Here is a 17500-nt window from a genome sequence, read left to right on the forward strand (position 1 = left end):
TCTCCCTCTCCCTCTCCCTCTCCGTCTCCGTCTCCCTCTCCCTCTCCCTCTCCCTCTCCCTCTCCCTCTCCCTCTCCCTCTCCTTCTCCGTCTCCCTCCCTTTCTCTCTCTCTCCCTTCTCCCTCTCCCTCCCTTTCTCTCCCTCTCCCTCTCGCTCTCCCTCTCCCTCCCCCTCGCCCTCTCCGTCTCCCTCTCCCTCTCCCTCTCCCTCTCCCTCCCCCTCCCCCTCTCCCTCTCCCTCTCCCTCTCCCTCTCCCTCTCCCTCTCCGTCTCCGTCTCCCTCTCCCTCTCAGTCTCCCTCCTTATCCAGAGCCCAAATCCTGATCTTACCCTTATCCTTGCTCTTATCTCTTTCAACAGCCCTTATCTTGCTCATTATCCTTATCATCTTGCCCATATCCTTATCCAATGTCCCTGACTCTGCCCTTATCCACACCCTCGACCCTGATCAGGACCTTATCCTCATCCGCTGTATGCCCTTATCTTTGTTATCTTTGTCTTGCCCCTATCCTCGCCCGTGGCCCTTACCCTGTCTTTGTCTTTATCCAGAGCCTTGACTCTATCCTTGTCTCTATCGACAGACCTTAACGTGAACTTATTCCATATCCAGAGCCCTGAAACTGCCCTTATCTCGACTAATTGGTTCTATCCTTATATCCTTATCCGCAGCCTCTGACCTTCCCTCAATCCCCCCCCCCTCCCCCCTTTTACTCTTACCAAACCAGACTCTGTTCTTTATCCTTATCCACAGGCCCTTACCCTCCCTCACTTCCCTTCACTACCTCACCCCTCTTCTCTCCTCTTCCCATCCACTCAACCTCCTTCCCTACTGCACCCCCTCACTTCCCTCTCCCCTCTCCCCTCTCTCCTCCCCAGCCGCACTCCTTCCACTCCCCTCTCCCCTGCCGCTCCCCTTTCTCCTCTCCCCTCTTGCCTCTCCCCTTGCCCACAGCCGCACCCCTCTTCCCTCCCCTCTCTTCCCTTCCCTCACCTCTACCCTAACCCACCCACCCCTCCGTCACCCTAACCCCCTCCCTCACCCTAACCCCCTCCCGTCCCCTCAGCCCCATCCAAACCCCCTCACCCTCACCCCAACCCTCACCCACCCCTACCCTACCCTCACCCTAACCCACCCCCTCACCCTAACCCACCCTAACCCATTCCCCACCCACTCAAACCCACCCCACCCCTCACCATAACCCCCTCCCACTCACCCTCACCCCACCCTAACCCCCTCTCCCTCCCTCTCCCCCGTCTCAAACCCCTTCCCCTCCCCACCCACTGAAACCCACCCAAACCCACCCACCCAAACCCACCTGCGTCCACGAGCTGCTGTAGCGTCGGGAAGTTCTTCTTGACCCCCGGTGCCACCATAGCAAAGGTCATGACGAAGGCCAGGTTGAGATAGCGGACCACCGAGCAGCGAAGCATCCTCCCAATGGCATCCTGTGGGAGGCACGAGAGGAGTGAGGGAGGGATGGAGATGGCATCCTGTGGGAGGCACGAGAGGAGTGAGGGATGGGGATGGCATCCTGTGGGTGGCACGAGAGGAGTGAGGGAGGGATGGAGATGGCATCCTGTGGGAGGCACGGGGGGAGTGAGGGAGGGGGATGGCACTCTGTGGGAGGCACGCGGGGAGTGAGGGATGGGGATGGCATCCTGTGGGAGGCACGAGAGGAGTGAGGGATGGGGAAGGCATCCTGTGGGAGGCACGAGAGGAGTGAGGGATGGGGAAGGCATCCTGTGGGAGGCACGAGAGGAGTGAGGGATGGGGATGGCATCCTGTGGGAGGCACGAGAGGAGTGAGGGATGGGGATGGCATCCTGTGGGAGGCACGAGAGGAGTGAGGGGTGGGGATGGCATCCTGTGGGAGGCACGAGAGGAGTGAGGGATGGGGATGGCATCCTGTGGGAGGGATGGGGATGGATCGATGGAGATAGATAGATGGGAGGGGGGACGGAGGGAGAGGTTGTGATGGGAAGGGAAGGGAGGGGGGAATGGGGGGATAGATAGATAGATAGGAATGAGGAGGGAAGGGGGGATATAGAAGGGATGATAGATAGATAGATAGATAGGAATGGGGTGGGAAGGGGGAAAATATGGAAGGGGAGATAGAGAGATAGGTAGAAAAAGAAAAATAGGGGAAGGGGAGAAGATAGAGGGAAATAGGGATATAGGGAAGGGGAGGTTGGATGGGGAGGGGGAGGGGGAGATAGATAGATGGAAATAGGGAATAATAGGGGAAATGATGGAGGAGAAGAGGAAGGATGATTGGTTGGACGGGAAGAGAGGAAGATAGATAGATAGATAGAAAGGGGGGAAATAGGGAAAAGATGGAAGGAATGGGATGGGAAGATAGGAGTCAGGATGGAGGGAAAAGGGGAAGGAAGATAGATAGACAGAAATGGGAAGTAGCAAAAGGGTGAAAGGGAAGACAGATAAATAAAAAAAAATGCATGGAAAAATAGAGGAAGGACATGCAAGAGATGTGATGGTTTGTGTGTGTGTGTGTTTGTGTTTGTGACTTTATCCTCATCATCATCTTCCTCACCATTCTACCTATCATCATTACAATCATTACCATCCTCAAATCCTCATCCTCACTAGCAGTACACAATAACAACTCACAATATCCTCAACCTAATAGAAATAAAAACAAAACAAAAAACAACCAATAAATAAATAAATAAATCTACAACAACCCTACAACTCCCACATGCAAAAAAAAAAAAAAAAAAAAAAAAAAAAAAAAAAAAAAAAAAAAAAACATCAAATTCAAATTCAAATTCAAAACAGGAACGATAATCCTCGACTCTCACCTGGCCCTTGACGTGTGTAGAGAGGAGAATGCAACACGTATCAGGCCAAGGGATGCTGAGGTACATTCCCCACCATCGGCTCACCACCAGCGACACGTAGAAGCCAAGCACGAAGGATATGGGAATCAGGTTCCGGAAGTGGCCGCAGTGCTGGGACACTTTCTCGAAGTCTCTGAAGGAAGAGAAATTGAGAAATTCAAAGGCTCTGAAGAAGAGAAATTGAGAAATTCAAAGTCTCTGAAGGAAGAGAAATTGAGAAATTCGAAGTCTCTGAAGAAGAGAAATTGAGAAATTCAAAGTCTCTGAAGAAGAGAAATTGAGAAATTCAAAGTCTCTGAAGAAGAGAAATTGAGAAATTCAAAGTCTCTGAAGGAAGAGAAATTGAGAAATTCAAAGAGTCTGAAGGAAGAGAAATTGAGAAATTCAAAGTCTCTGAAGGAAGAGAAATTGAGAAATTCAAAGTCTCTGAAGGAAGAGAAATTGAGAAATTCAAAGTCTCTGAAGGAAGAGAAATTGAGAAATTCAAAGTCTCTGAAGAAGAGAAATTGAGAAATTCAAAGTCTCTGAAGGAAGAGAAATTGAGAAATTCAAAGTCTCTGAAGGAAGAGAAATTGAGAAATTCAAAGAGTCTGAAGAAGAGAAATTGAGAAATTCAAAGAGTCTGAAGAAGAGAAATTGAGAAATTCAAAGTCTCTGAAGGAAGAGAAATTGAGAAATTCAAAGTCTCTGAAGGAAGAGAAATTGAGAAATTCAAAGTCTCTGAAGGAAGAGAAATTGAGAAATTCAAAGTCTGAAGGAAGAGAAATTGAGAAATTCAAAGTCTCTGAAGGAAGAGAAATTGAGAAATTCAAAGTCTCTGAAGAAGAGAAATTGAGAAATTCAAAGTCTCTGAAGGAAGAGAAATTGAGAAATTCAAAGAGTCTGAAGAAGAGAAATTGAGAAATTCAAAGTCTCTGAAGAAGAGAAATTGAGAAATTCAAAGAGTCTGAAGGAAGGGAAATTCAAAGGCTCTGAAGGAAGAGAAATTGAGAAATTCAAAGAGTCTGAAGGAAGGGAAATTCAAAGGCTCTGAAGGAAGAGAAATTGAGAAATTCAAAGAGTCTGAAGGAAGAGAAATTGAGAAATTCAAAGTCTCTGAAGGAAGAGAAATTGAGAAATTCAAAGTCTCTGAAGGAAGAGAAATTGAGAAATTCAAAGTCTCTGAAGAAGAGAAATTGAGAAATTCAAAGTCTCTGAAGAAGAGAAATTGAGAAATTCAAAGTCTCTGAAGAAGAGAAATTGAGAAATTCAAAGTCTCTGAAGAAGAGAAATTGAGAAATTCAAAGTCTCTGAAGGAAGAGAAATTGAGAAATTCAAAGTCTCTGAAGAAGAGAAATTGAGAATGAAGTTGAAAGTCTGAAGAGAAATTGAGAAATTCAAAAGCTTGAGAGAAATTCAAAGTCTGAAGAGAAAATTCAAAGTCTCTGAAGGAAGAGAAATTGAGAAATTCAAAGTCTCTGAAGGAAGAGAAATGAAATTGAGAAAAAAGTCTCTGAGAAAGAAATTGAGAAATTCAAAGAGTCTGAAGGAAGGGAAATTCAAAGTCTCTGAAGGAAGAGAAATTGAGAAATTCAAAGAGTCTGAAGGAAGAGAAATTGAGAAATTCAAAGAGTCTGAAGGAAGAGAAATTGAGAAATTCAAAGAGTCTGAAGGAAGAGAAATTGAGAAATTCAAAGTCTCTGAAGGAAGAGAAATTGAGAAATTCAAAGTCTCTGAAGGAAGAGAAATTGAGAAATTCAAAGTCTCTGAAGGAAGAGAAATTGAGAAATTCAAAGAGTCTGAAGGAAGAGAAATTGAGAAATTCAAAGTCTCTGAAGGAAGAGAAATTGAGAAATTCAAAGTCTCTGAAGGAAGAGAAATTGAGAAATTCAAAGTCTCTGAAGAAGAGAAATTGAGAAATTCAAAGTCTCTGAAGAAGAGAAATTGAGAAATTCAAAGTCTATGAAGGAAGAGAAATTGAGAAATTCAGTCTCTGAAGGAAGAGAAATTGAGAAATTCAAAGTCTCTGAAGAAGAGAAATTGAGAAATTCAAAGTCTCTGAAGGAAGAGAAATTGAGAAATTCAAAGGCTCTGAAGGAAGAGAAATTGAGAAATTCAAAGTCTCTGAAGGAAGAGAAATTGAGAAATTCAAAGTCTCTGAAGGAAGAGAAATTGAGAAATTCAAAGTCTCTGAAGGAAGAGAAATTGAGAAATTCAAAGTCTCTGAAGGAAGAGAAATTGAGAAATTCAAAGAGTCTGAAGGAAGAGAAATTGAGAAATTCAAAGTCTCTGAAGGAAGAGAAATTGAGAAATTCAAAGTCTCTGAAGAAGAGAAATTGAGAAATTCAAAGTCTCTGAAGGAAGAGAAATTGAGAAATTCAAAGTCTCTGAAGGAAGAGAAATTGAGAAATTCAAAGTCTCTGAAGAAGAGAAATTGAGAAATTCAAAGTCTCTGAAGGAAGAGAAATTGAGAAATTCAAAGGCTCTGAAGGAAGAGAAATTGAGAAATTCAAAGTCTCTGAAGGAAGAGAAATTGAGAAATTCAAAGTCTCTGAAGGAAGAGAAATTGAGAAATTCAAAGTCTCTGAAGGAAGAGAAATTGAGAAATTCAAAGAGTCTGAAGGAAGAGAAATTGAGAAATTCAAAGAAGAGAAATTGAGAAATTCAAAGTCTCTGAGAAGAGAAATTGAGAAATTCAAGTCTGAAGAAGAGAAATGAGAAATTCTAAGTCACTGAAGAAGAGGAATTGAGAAATTCAAAGTCTCTGAGAGAGAAATTGAGAAATTCAAAGTCTCTGAAGGAAGAGAATTGAGAATTTGAGGAAGAGAAATTGAATTCAAAGTCTCTGAAAGAGAAATGAGAAATTCAAAGAGTCTGAAGAAGAGAAATTGAGAAATTCAAAAGTCTGAAGGATGAGAATCAAAGTTGAGAAATAGAATCAATCTGAGAAATAGAATTCAAAGGCTCTGAAGAAGAGAATGAGAAATTCAAAGTCTCTGAAGAAGAAAATGAAATTCAAAGTCTCTGAAGGAGAGAAATTGAAAATTAAGGAGAGATGAGAAATCAAAGGAAGAGAAAATTGAGAAATTAAGTCTGAAGAAGAGAAGAGAAATTCAGAAATTGAGAAGAAATTGAGAGAAATTGAAATCAAGCTGAAGAAAAAGTCTCTGAAGAGAAAATTGAAATCAAAGTCCTCAAAGAAATTGAAGGAAGAAGAAATTGAGAAAAGTTCAAAAAGAGAAATGAGAAATTCAAAGTCTCTGAAGAGAGAAAAGAGAATTCAAAGTCTAGGAAAGAGAAATTGAGGAAGAGAAATTGAGAGAAAATTGAGAAATTCAAGTCTCTGAAGAAGAGAAATTGAGAAATTCAAAGAATTCATAGAAGAGAGGAATTGAGAAATTCAAAGTTGAAGAAGAATTCAAAGTCTCTGAAGAAGAGAAATTGAGAAATTCAAAGTCTCTGAAGAAGAGAAATTGAGAAATTCAAGTCTCTGAAGAAGAGAAATTGAGAAATTCAAAGTCTGAAGGAAGAAATTGAGAAATTCAAGTCTCTGAGAAGAGAAATTGAGAATCAAAGGCTCTGAAGGAAGAGAAATTGAGAAGTTCAAAGTCTCTGAGGAAGAGAATTGAGAAATCAAAGTCTGAAGAAGAGAATTGAGAAATTCAAAGTCTCTGAAGGAAGAAATTGAGAATTCAAAGTCTCTGAAAGGAAGAATTGAGAAAGTCTTGAAGAAGAGAAATTGAGATCAAAGTCTGAAGAGAGATGAGAAATTCAAAGAGTCTGAAGAAAGAGAAATTCAAAGTCTCTGAAGAAGAGAAATTGAGAAATTCAAAGGCTCTGAAGGAAGAGAAATTGAGAAATTCAAAGTCTCTGAAGAAGAGAAATTGAGAAATTCAAAGTCTCTGAAGAAGAGAAATTGAGAAATTCAAAGTCTCTGAAGGAAGAGAAATTGAGAAATTCAAAGTCTCTGAAGGAAGAGAAATTGAGAAATTCAAAGTCTCTGAAGGAAGAGAAATTGAGAAATTCAAAGTCTCTGAAGAAGAGAAATTGAGAAAGTCAAGTCTGAAGAAGAGAAATGAGAATTCAAAGTCTCTGAAGAAGAATGAGAAATTCAAGTCTGAGAAGAGAATGAGAAATTCAAGTCTGAAGAAATTGAGAAATTCAAAGTCTCTGAAGAAGAGAAATTGAGAAATTCAAAGTCTCTGAAGAAGAGAAATTGAGAAATTCAAAGTCTCTGAAGGAAGAGAAATTGAGAAATTCAAAGTCTCTGAAGAAGAGAAATTGAGAAATTCAAAGTCTCTGAAGGAAGAGAAATTGAGAAATTCAAAGAGTCTGAAGAAAAATTGAGAAAATCAAAGCTCTGAAGAAAGAGAAAAGTCCTGAAGAGAGAAATTGAGAAATTCAAAGTCTCTGAAGGAGGAATTGAGAAATTCAAGTCTGAAGGAGAGAAAATTCAAGCTCTGAAGAAGAGAAAATTGAGAAATTCAAAGTCTCTGAAGAAGAGAAATGAGAAATTCAAGTCTGAGAAGAGATGAAATTCAAAGTCTCTGAAGAAGAGAAATTGAGAAATTCAAAGTCTCTGAAGGAAGAGAAATTGAGAAATTCAAAGAGTCTGAAGGAAGAGAAATTGAGAAATTCAAAGAGTCTGAAGGAAGAGAAATTGAGAAATTCAAAGTCTCTGAAGGAAGAGAAATTGAGAAATTCAAAGTCTCTGAAGAAGAGAAATTGAGAAATTCAAAGGCTCTGAAGAAGAGAAATTGAGAAATTCAAAGGCTCTGAAGAAGAGAAATTGAGAAATTCAAAGTCTCTGAAGAAGAGAAATTGAGAAATTCAAAGTCTCTGAAGGAAGAGAAATTGAGAAATTCAAAGTCTCTGAAGAAGAGAAATTGAGAAATTCAAAGAGTCTGAAGGAAGAGAAATTGAGAAATTCAAAGTCTCTGAAGAAGAGAAATTGAGAAATTCAAAGTCTCTGAAGAAGAGAAATTGAGAAATTCAAAGTCTCTGAAGGAAGAGAAATTGAGAAATTCAAAGTCTCTGAAGAAGAGAAATTGAGAAATTCAAAGTCTCTGAAGAAGAGAAATTGAGAAATTCAAAGTCTCTGAAGAAGAGAAATTGAGAAATTCAAAGTCTCTGAAGAAGAGAAATTGAGAAATTCAAAGTCTCTGAAGAAGAGAAATTGAGAAATTCAAAGTCTCTGAAGGAAAAGAAATTGAGAAATTCAAAGTGTCTGAAGGAAGAAAAATTGAGAAATTGAAAGTTTCTGAAGAAGAGAAATTGAGAAATTCAAAGTCTCTGAAGAAGAGAAATTGAGAAATTCAAAGTCTCTGAAGAAAGATAAGTGAGAAATTCAAGTCTGAAAGAGAAATTGAGAAATTCAAAGTCTCTGAAGGAAGAGAAATTGAGAAATTCAAAGTCTCTGAAGAAGAGAAATTGAGAAATTCAAAGTCTCTGAAGGAAGAGAAATTGAGAAATTCAAAGTCTGAAGGAAGAGAAATTGAGAAATTCAAAGTCTCTGAAGAAGAGAAATTGAGAAATTCAAAGTCTTTGAAGGAAGAGAAATTGAGAAATTCGAAGTCTCTGAAGAAGAGAAATTCAAAGTCTCTGAAGGAAGAGAAATTGAGAAATTCAAAGGCTCTGAAGGAAGAGAAATTGAGAAATTCAAAGTCTCTGAAGGAAGAGAAATTGAGAAATTCAAAGTCTCTGAAGAAGAGAAATTGAGAAATTCAAAGTCTCTGAAGAAGAGAAATTGAGAAATTCAAAGTCTCTGAAGGAAGAGAAATTGAGAAATTCAAAGTCTCTGAAGGAAGAGAAATTGAGAAATTCAAAGTCTCTGAAAGAAGAGAAATTGAGAAATTCAAATAGTCCGAAGGAAGAGAAATTGAGAAATTCAAAGTCTCTGAAGAAGAGAAATTGAGAAATTCAAAGTCTCTGAAGGAAGAGAAATTGAGAAATTCAAAGGCTCTGAAGGAAGAGAAATTGAGAAATTCAAAGTCTCTGAAGGAAGAGAAATTGAGAAATTCAAAGTCTCTGAAGAAGAGAAATTGAGAAATTCAAAGGAAGAGAAATTGAGAAATTCAAAGGCTCTGAAGGAAGAGAAATTGAGAAATTCAAAGGCTCTGAAGGAAGAGAAATTGAGAAATTCAAAGGCTCTGAAGGAAGAGAAATTCAAAGTCTCTGAAGAAAGAGAAATTGAGAAATTCAAAGAGTCTGAAGGAAGAGAAATTGAGAAATTCAAAGTCTCTGAAGGAAGAGAAATTGAGAAATTCAAAGTCTCTGAAGGAAGAGAAATTGAGAAATTCAAAGTCTCTGAAGGAAGAGAAATTGAGAAATTCAAAGTCTCTGAAGGAAGAGAAATTGAAATTGAAGAAAAATTGAGAAATTCAAAGTCTCTGAAGGAAGAGAAATTGAGAAATTCAAAGTCTCTGAAGAAGAGAAATTGAGAAATTCAAAGTCTCTGAAGGAAGAGAAATTGAGAAATTCAAAGTCTCTGAAGAAGAGAAATTGAGAAATTCAAAGTCTCTGAAGGAAGAGAAATTGAGAAATTCAAAGTCTCTGAAGAAGAGAAATTGAGAAATTCAAAGTCTTTGAAGGAAGAGAAATTGAGAAATTCAAAGTCTCTGAAGGAAGAGATATGGGAATGTGTGTGGGAGAGTCTCTGTATTTGTGTGTCTTTTTGTTTCGTTCGTTTTTTTTTTTTTCTTTCTTTCTTTCTTTCTTTCTCTTTATCTTATTTTTTCTTTCTTTTTCTCTTTCTCTCTTTTTATCTCTCTCTCTCTATCTATCTATCTATCTAACTATCAATCTGTCTCTCTCTCATTCTCTCTCTATATGTATGTTGGAGAGCCTCTGTGTGTGTATATGTTTTTCATTCGTTTTCTTTTCATTTCCTTTCTTTTTTTGTCTTTCCCTTTCCCTTAAATTTTCTTTCTTTCTTTCTTTCTTTCTCTTCTCTTTCTCTCTCTCTCTCTCTCTCTCTCTCTCTCTCTCTCTCTCTCTCTCTCTCTCTCTCTCTCTCTCTCTCTCTCTCTCTCTCTCTCTCTATGTATATGTGTGTGTGTGTGTGTATGTGTATGTGTGTGTGTGTGTATGTGTGTGTGTGTGTGTGCATATCCTTACCTTTTTTGATCCTCTGTAAGTCCAAACCTGTAGGTACAGGATAAGCTAGCGTATAGGAGGATGTACACCAGCATATCCTTCCACACCATCTTGTATACACTTCCGCGCCATCTGTTGGAAAGGATTTAAGTCAATTTCTTTGCAGTTCTGGGAAAGCGTATTTGATTTTTTAGACTTTCTGTGCAGGGATATCTTTCTCTCATTATTGTTTTTGTTTTGTTTGCGTCCTTAAGCGTATGGAAATACAAAGTGTGAAACTTCTCTGGATATATATATTTTTTTCGAGTTAGGCAACAAAATTATCCTTATGATAAAAAAGGTACAGTATCTCTCATAGTCTAAATTAGAAATGGGATTCGGTTATTCTCTAAATTTCTTTGGTTTTCGATTTAATAATTTTGCTATTTTAGACCTTCAACTCTCTCTATGTCATGTGATATCCCAGAAAAAATATCTACAGTAGAATAAGTTCCCTGCATTACAAGGTGATGCTCATGCAAAGGCCATCATGCATGCACTTCAAGGGTAAGGGAGCTGCCTGCAAGTCTAAATATTAGTGCTTGTTTGGAATGAGTTAAGACCAAGTTATAAGCAATCCACAAGCTAAAGAATTTCAAGACATAAACAAAAGCTTGATTGGCTGATAAGCTGAGGCCCATCAAGGCTCTATTTCTGTTCGATTTGATCTACATCCTATGAATATTACATTTTACGTACATATATATTCCTGTATTAATGGGCACAGCTAGCAACGTAATATGATTAAGAGAATCAAATAATCAGAATATAGACTCGAGCGGAAGAAGAAAAAAAAAAACAAGAATAATTCAGACGATCTATAAGTGAAATCCTACGAAGTGTATCTATATCAACTTGATTTAGAAATAATTACAGTGTGTTCATGCAGACAGACTTACTCGACGGACCTAATTTTGATCTTGCTGAGAGAGAGAGAGAGAAAGAGAAAGAAAAGAGTAAAAAAAAAAAAAAAAAGGAATGGTACATGGCATTCTCGCATGCGTAGATGGCCAGAGAAGGCGTGCGTGCTAACCTGAACAAGAGTTTCCAGAAGGTTCCGAAACCTTTTAAGTTGGCGAGATTATTGGTGTAACTAACCACCATGATTCCGGAGTAGCAGTGCTGAGGGCAGCCGGAGCAGCGGTCAGGCTCAGCTTTTGGCCTAAACTTAACCTACTGGAAATAGTATCAATAATCTGGACATGGTATTATAACTGGAAGGACTTAGACATAAATGGCATGTACGGTGTGGTTTAAATTCCTTACTGGAGGCTTATTTAGACGAACGTGGACGAACTGTGTTCAAAATTCTGTGCTCTTCTCTGTTTCCTTTTATAATTTTCATATGATATATATATGCAAATACATATATATAGTTGTATGTATGTATAGAAACACAGATAATCTAATCAATCAGAAATATACATTTACTATTTTTGCATTAGCTTCTTGTAGATGCGACATTATAGAATATTCATGGAATCAACTGTCCTTAAACCGTTATTTCCGGATGGTTTATTTCAAAAACACAAAAAAAAAAACTATGCAGTTCCTTAACCTTGGAAACGTTCACAATTAATTTAGATATTGAGCTGCACTTCATCTGATAGATAGATACATATATATATACAGTACATTAACCTAAGTCATCTACTCTGTTGCAATCTTCTTATCAATAACAATTATTTCCACTGGTCTCTGTCTTATTTAGGGAATCAGCCATTCATTGGATGTGGATGAAGCAAACACTCCCTAGGTTAGCTTGCAAGCATGCACGCTTAATGTCATGATTCAAAGCAGGATTTTCAACTGCTGTACGCACAGCTGGATTCGCAGGATAAAAAAAAGAGCAACTAGTCACAGTTATTGAATGAATGCAATTCCATTCGTACTAGTTTTTTCCTAATTTTTGGATGACGAATAAATACAAAAAAAAAAAAGATTTAGTGTGTATATATAAAAAAAAATAACATCTTATGAAATCCCCTTGAGAAATTAATAACCCGTTGATCTTTAATATAGACGAAAAGAAAGAAAGAAAGAAAGAAAGAAACTCGCCGAAAGCTATGTCTTGAAGGAAGAAATATACAAAAGATAAAAAAAAAAGCTCGAGTGCGTTTTTGCATGCGTACGAGAACAAGAAACAGACATTTTCGGAAAAAAAAGCATGGCTCCGTGGCAACATAGAGGTTTATTTAAAAAAAAAACGCGATCTCGAACCACACGTTATTCCATTCAAACCAACTCAGCGCTGTAGCGTAGCCTCCACAAGCCTCTACATGCCAAAAGCTTATCGTTCACCAAATGCCACGACAAGGAGACATATTAATATATATATAGATGTATGAATATATGTTCTACGTTGTCCCCACCTAATCAGAAGCTTGGCGAAAGCTCCACGGGTGCCATCGCTCAATTTGTTGGTGTAAGGAACTACCATGGCGCAGGAAGGGTCTTCGGATTGCGCCCCTGCCGATACACGATCGATCCCCCTTGGAGACTCTCTGGAGATTTTTTTTTTTTCTTGTAGCGGATCTAATAACTCATATAAAGATTTAATACTCATGAAGGTATATGCACACAGAATAAGGGTTCGATTCTCAGAAGGATTTTAGAATCAAAGAAAGAAAGGAAGGTCCTTGGAAGAAATGCAACACGAAAAATATAGTTAGTTCTACATCGCAGAGGAAGAAATTATAATCGGATTTAAAACGATTCTTATTTTGCTTGACTTAGAAAAATAAGTTTCTATTTTACTATACATTTGGAATGCAGTATTTTCCGTTGTCATTTATTCGAACATGTACATTCATTTCACATTTATTACACGTGAAAAGTTCATTCTCGAAGGCATCCAGGGAAACGATCGAATAAAGCTTCGAAACCACTGCTTTAAATAATCTTCTGACAATCGTATGCTTATTGGTAATACCATTTTCGTCATATTGCTTGTACTGTCCACGATGATCCAGGTAAACATGTATTTTTCTTCTGTTCAGGTTGACTAGTGTTATGTTTAAGGTATGTCTCGTATTCTTAAAAGACGATGATAATTACGTTAATACACACTAGTGACGTAGGGATATATAACAAAGGCTAGTCTTCAGGATAAAAAAAAAGCTGAAAGCACTGTACACTGCCATGTTAATTAATTTCATTGAAAACTTAATATGTTAATATTCTATACCAAAAAATATCAAACTTGTGGTCACTTATTTGAAAGATGAACAAATTGAAAACTTTAAAACTTTTTTTTTTAATGAGTTCAGGAAATTAATCCTTTGGAAATCAGAACAAGGCAAAAAAAAAAAAAAAAAACATGAAAACCCGTGTTATATAAACATGTTAACAAGGGCACAATACTTTCAGCCAGCTACAACAACAACAACAACAACAAAAAAATATACGATTTGCAGACCAAACACAAAAAACACAAGATGCAGGACCGTCACAGTGCAAAAAAAAAAAAAAAACTAATAAGAAGACCCATGAAGTCTCGAACCTGAAGAGTTGTCTGCCAAAGGAACCAAACCCCACATCTGTCACGTATTGGGCATAACGGACAACCATAACGAAGAAGGTGATTGATGTGTGACTTCGCGAACCGGTTCAGAGGTGGAACTTCGTAGGAAAACAAAAGGTTCGTATTGTCTGGAAGGAAGCTGGTTGAATTATTAGGTTTATTTTTTTATTTTCTCTCTTTTTGAGTGTTTTCTTTTAACAGTACACCGATATAGGACTAGGTTTGTATTAAATGTCATCCAGGGTTTGTTTTTTTGTTGTTTTTTTAAGTGTAAGGCAACGTTCTGCGGTACACTTTCTGATAAGATGTGACCGTAACAATACACGGATATAGTAGACGCCGGGTTCCATAGAGGAGGACTAATTTCGTGTTACCGTATTGCTGATAACAATTAGGATGAACGAATGAAATGAATAAATACAGAAGGATTCCGTACAATTATAACTTATGCTGACAAAGATAGTAGTAGTGATGTTCATAAGGCAATGTAGAAGTACTAACAAAATATCTGTAGATTGCGTTCGTCTATAACAACAACAATAACATTAATAATATTGATGATAGTGATAAACAATAACTAGAAAAGCAATAACCATTATAAAGAAATACGGCCATAACAATAACAGTTATCATGATTATGAAAACAATATCAATAATATCTTTACTGCTACTACTACATCTTATAAAAAATATCTATAATTTTGATAATAACAATAACAGTAACAATGATAATAATAATGATAATAATAATAATAACGGTGACTGTTATCATCTTCTCACTTAGTCACTTACTAGCAAATAGCACGAAGCCTGTTAATGCTACAGCAAAGGTATTTTCGAATTTAATAAAAACATTAAAGGAAAATGGTATGCCAGCGAAGCGGATATCAAGCTGTGGACTTCAACAGACATGCGTAAATTCTGAGTAAGAAAAGAGGAGGGAGAGAGAGAGAAAGAAAAGAAGAAGGGGAGGGAGAGAGAAGGGAAAGAGGGAGGGAGAGAGAGAGAGAAGAGGGAGAGGGAGAGAGAGAGTGAGAGAGTGAGAGAGGGAGGGGGGGAGAAAGAGAGAGAGAGAAGAGGGAGAGGGAGAGAGAGAGAGAGAGAGAGAGGGAGAGAGAGAAGAGGAAGGGGAGGGAGAGAGAGAGAGAAAGAGGGAGAAAAGAGAGAGAGAGAGAGAAAGAGGGAGGGGAGGGGAGAGGAAGAGAGAGAGAGAGAGAGAGAGAGAGAGAGAGAGAGAGAGAGAGAGAGAGAGAGAGAGAGAGAGAGAGAGAGAGAGAGAGAAAGAGAAGCACTTGAACAGACAGACGGAAAGAATGACTAAGACTAACAAACATATACAAACAAACAGACAATATACAAACAGGAATTGAAACCGTGATATGAAAAGTAGGGAAAAACAGAACAAAAAGTACCACTGTCTGGCATGTTAATATTTCATAAGACCAATAAATAGAAAAAAAGAAGAAAAAAACACTACCTAACATGATATCAAACATCAATATAAGAAAAATAAAATTAATGAATAAAAAAAAAAAAAAAAATGTTTATCATGGATATTACCAAACTAAGCTTGGAAAAAAATAAAATGTTATGAAATGCCTCTCAGGATTCTATTAATGAGTCGCCCTTTTTATGCAACTCTATCCGACTCGCAACCTTTCGTCTCTCGCACCGTAGAAGCTGCCTGCCGAAGGTGCCAAATTCAACATCCGTAACGAGATGGGCGTAGCGGATCATGGCCTGACGGAAGGTCTCGGAAGGTCCCTCAGAGTATGGGCGTGGCCGTAGAGAAAGAGGGAAAGAGAGAGAGAGAGAGAGGGGGGGGGGGAGAGAGAGAGAGAGAGAGAGAGAGAGAGAGAGAGAGAGAGGAGAGAGAGAGAGAGAGAGAGAGAGAGAGGGGGAGAGAGAGAGAGAGAGAGAGAGAGAGAGAGAGAGAGAGAGAGAGAGAGAGAGAGAGAGAGAGAGGGAGAGAGAGAGAGAGGGAGAGGGAGAGAGAGAGAGAGAGAGAGAGAGAGAGAGAGAGAGAGAGAGAGAGCTTAGTTGTAACGGGTCGCTGTCATTTGTTCTTGCTTGTTGGGCCGGCCTTGTTGCATGGAATGTGATAGGCAGTTACCTGTAAGAAAGCTGGTAGCGAGTCATGACTTTGTGTCTAATACTCTTTTCGAAGTTAGTCTTTCGTGATAGGCCTATCTATAGAAGAGGTATTTACCTTTCCGCCTTATGCGCTCGAGGAATTTCTATATAAAAAAAAAAGGATTGTCACTCACTTCTGGGACAAAAAAAAATCATTTCACTCACTTCTGGGACAAATGTTCAAATGATTCAGGTTTCTAGAGGCATTTTCAGTTCAAGTGTCGTTTAGTTTCTCCCGAGAAGGGGACTGCACTCTAAATCCTTTTAAAATTTAATCAAGAAGCTACAACAGAAATAACCTGTAAAGAACACGCACTTTTGTTTCCCATAAAACTAAAAAAAAAAGTTTATATCTTATGATCTGGAGTCACTACGCGTTTATCCAGAGTATTATAAGGATATAATTCCGATGAACAAAATTATTATACCTTTCCATTTGGAGTCACATCGCGTTTATCCGGAGTATTATAAGAATATAATTCCGATGAACAAAAAGAGCATACCTTTCCATTTGCTATGACTTTGAAATGAGAAACATCAAGGGCATTCATTAGCTGCCATTCCCCAAAACCAAAGACGCATTAACTCCAGTCAGGGTCAGAGCGAACATCTAAAAATATCACAGACTTAAAAAAGAAAAGAAAGATTATAAACATTGATGGAGCCAAATCTTCCAAGAAGCACAAGAAGCAAAATCTTGACTCATAGTAACAGAACTACAGAAATACTGAAAGATATTGATAGGCTGTCAGTTACGTGACACGGAAGAAGAGAGTCAGGACAATCAATCACAGAGTCATACGGGTTCGCCAAGTTTCAAAAGGTCGCTGGGCCAAAATGTTTTTGTTTTTTTTATACCATTCCCGAAAATTTATTATAGACTCCTCGATGATCCTATTATCAAAATGATTATGCATTCGATTTGTAAAGAAAGTGAGAAATGTCGTCAGTGCCTAGAACACATATATATTAGGTTGTTGTTGTTTTTTTCGTTTTTTTTTTTTTTTTTTTTTACTATTTACCATCTCCATTGTTCTTGCATAGCGAAGTAAAGACAAGAATTATTCACTACGAGTAAACGCTACTCCATGTCGAAAACGTCACAGCGTTTGCCTCGCCCTTACTATGCATTATTTTCAAACACGTAAACGCTTGACAATTCTCAACACCCCGAAATAGAACCAACAGAAAATGGGAAATTCGAAATAATAATTTCCTTGCTCTTTTTGACAGAGAAAACGAGAAAACGCCGATGCAATGTCACTTAGAAGCTATTGCGAAATCCGTTGACTAACTGTGAATGCTTAGTGAAGATATTAATGGTGTTAGTCATGAGCTATTCTAAATAACCCGCACGTCTAACACAGCCAAAACATATGACATGTAGAAACAACGTAGATAATAATAAAGGGAGAATCTACAAGTTTGTTTATTTTTTTTCTCTACTCCGATATCACAGATGATTAAAATAGCATCTGGAGTTTAGTGCAAAGATAACGTAAGTGTGTATCGGTCAGAGCTTCTGGGCCAGAGGAGTTCATCCACTGGCCACTTAGGCCACTTGGCCCGATCCCAAAGCTACCTACCCGCCGATCCACAACGTTTCCTTCGGTGCTCATGAATGACGAGCGCGTTTCACATTCTCCAATATCGGTGTGGATTGAGCAAAGGTTCTTGAGGCGAGGCGAGCCGGGCGGGCAGTCGGACCGTTATATTTGTTTTGAAATTATTTCGGTTATAGTATCGTTAGGTTAAGATTATCGTTTCTTGGAAATTTATTTTGGAAACTCATTGATGCTGTGTGGCTGTTGCAGTACTGGCGAGTCCGTATTGTAAATGGTTGGTGTTGTGAAAGTGTTAGAGAAATGCGTTC

The 17500-nt window shown here is 38.4% G+C and overlaps 1 protein-coding gene across 11 annotated transcripts in view; it reads right to left on the reverse strand.

Annotated features, from left to right (window-relative positions):
- LOC122247456 (bestrophin-2a) overlaps nt 1–17500 on the reverse strand; it is a 38628-nt gene that overhangs the window by 9190 nt on the left and 11938 nt on the right. For 3 of the 11 annotated variants that reach the window (XM_086552300.1, XM_086552308.1, XM_086552303.1), the window contains exons 2-5: nt 11005–11144; nt 9954–10064; nt 2820–2991; nt 1317–1446 (exon numbers count right to left, since the gene is read on the reverse strand). In XM_086552300.1, the coding sequence (XP_086408426.1) occupies nt 1317–1446; nt 2820–2991; nt 9954–10064; nt 11005–11075 (484 nt within the window). In that variant the 5' untranslated portion in view covers nt 11076–11144. Of the gene's footprint in view, nt 1–1316; nt 1447–2819; nt 2992–9953; nt 10065–11004; nt 11148–12343; nt 12507–13473; nt 13639–15166; nt 15608–17500 lie in introns of those variants that run through there. The other 8 variants (XM_086552307.1, XM_086552299.1, XM_086552302.1 and 5 more) reach the window with 4 other exon arrangements.

This window comes from Penaeus japonicus, unplaced genomic scaffold (genome assembly GCF_977035675.1).
Source record: "Penaeus japonicus unplaced genomic scaffold, GWHDUDI00000001_assembly GWHDUDI00000026, whole genome shotgun sequence".
In the NCBI taxonomy this organism is placed as follows: Eukaryota; Metazoa; Arthropoda; class Malacostraca; order Decapoda; family Penaeidae; genus Penaeus; species Penaeus japonicus.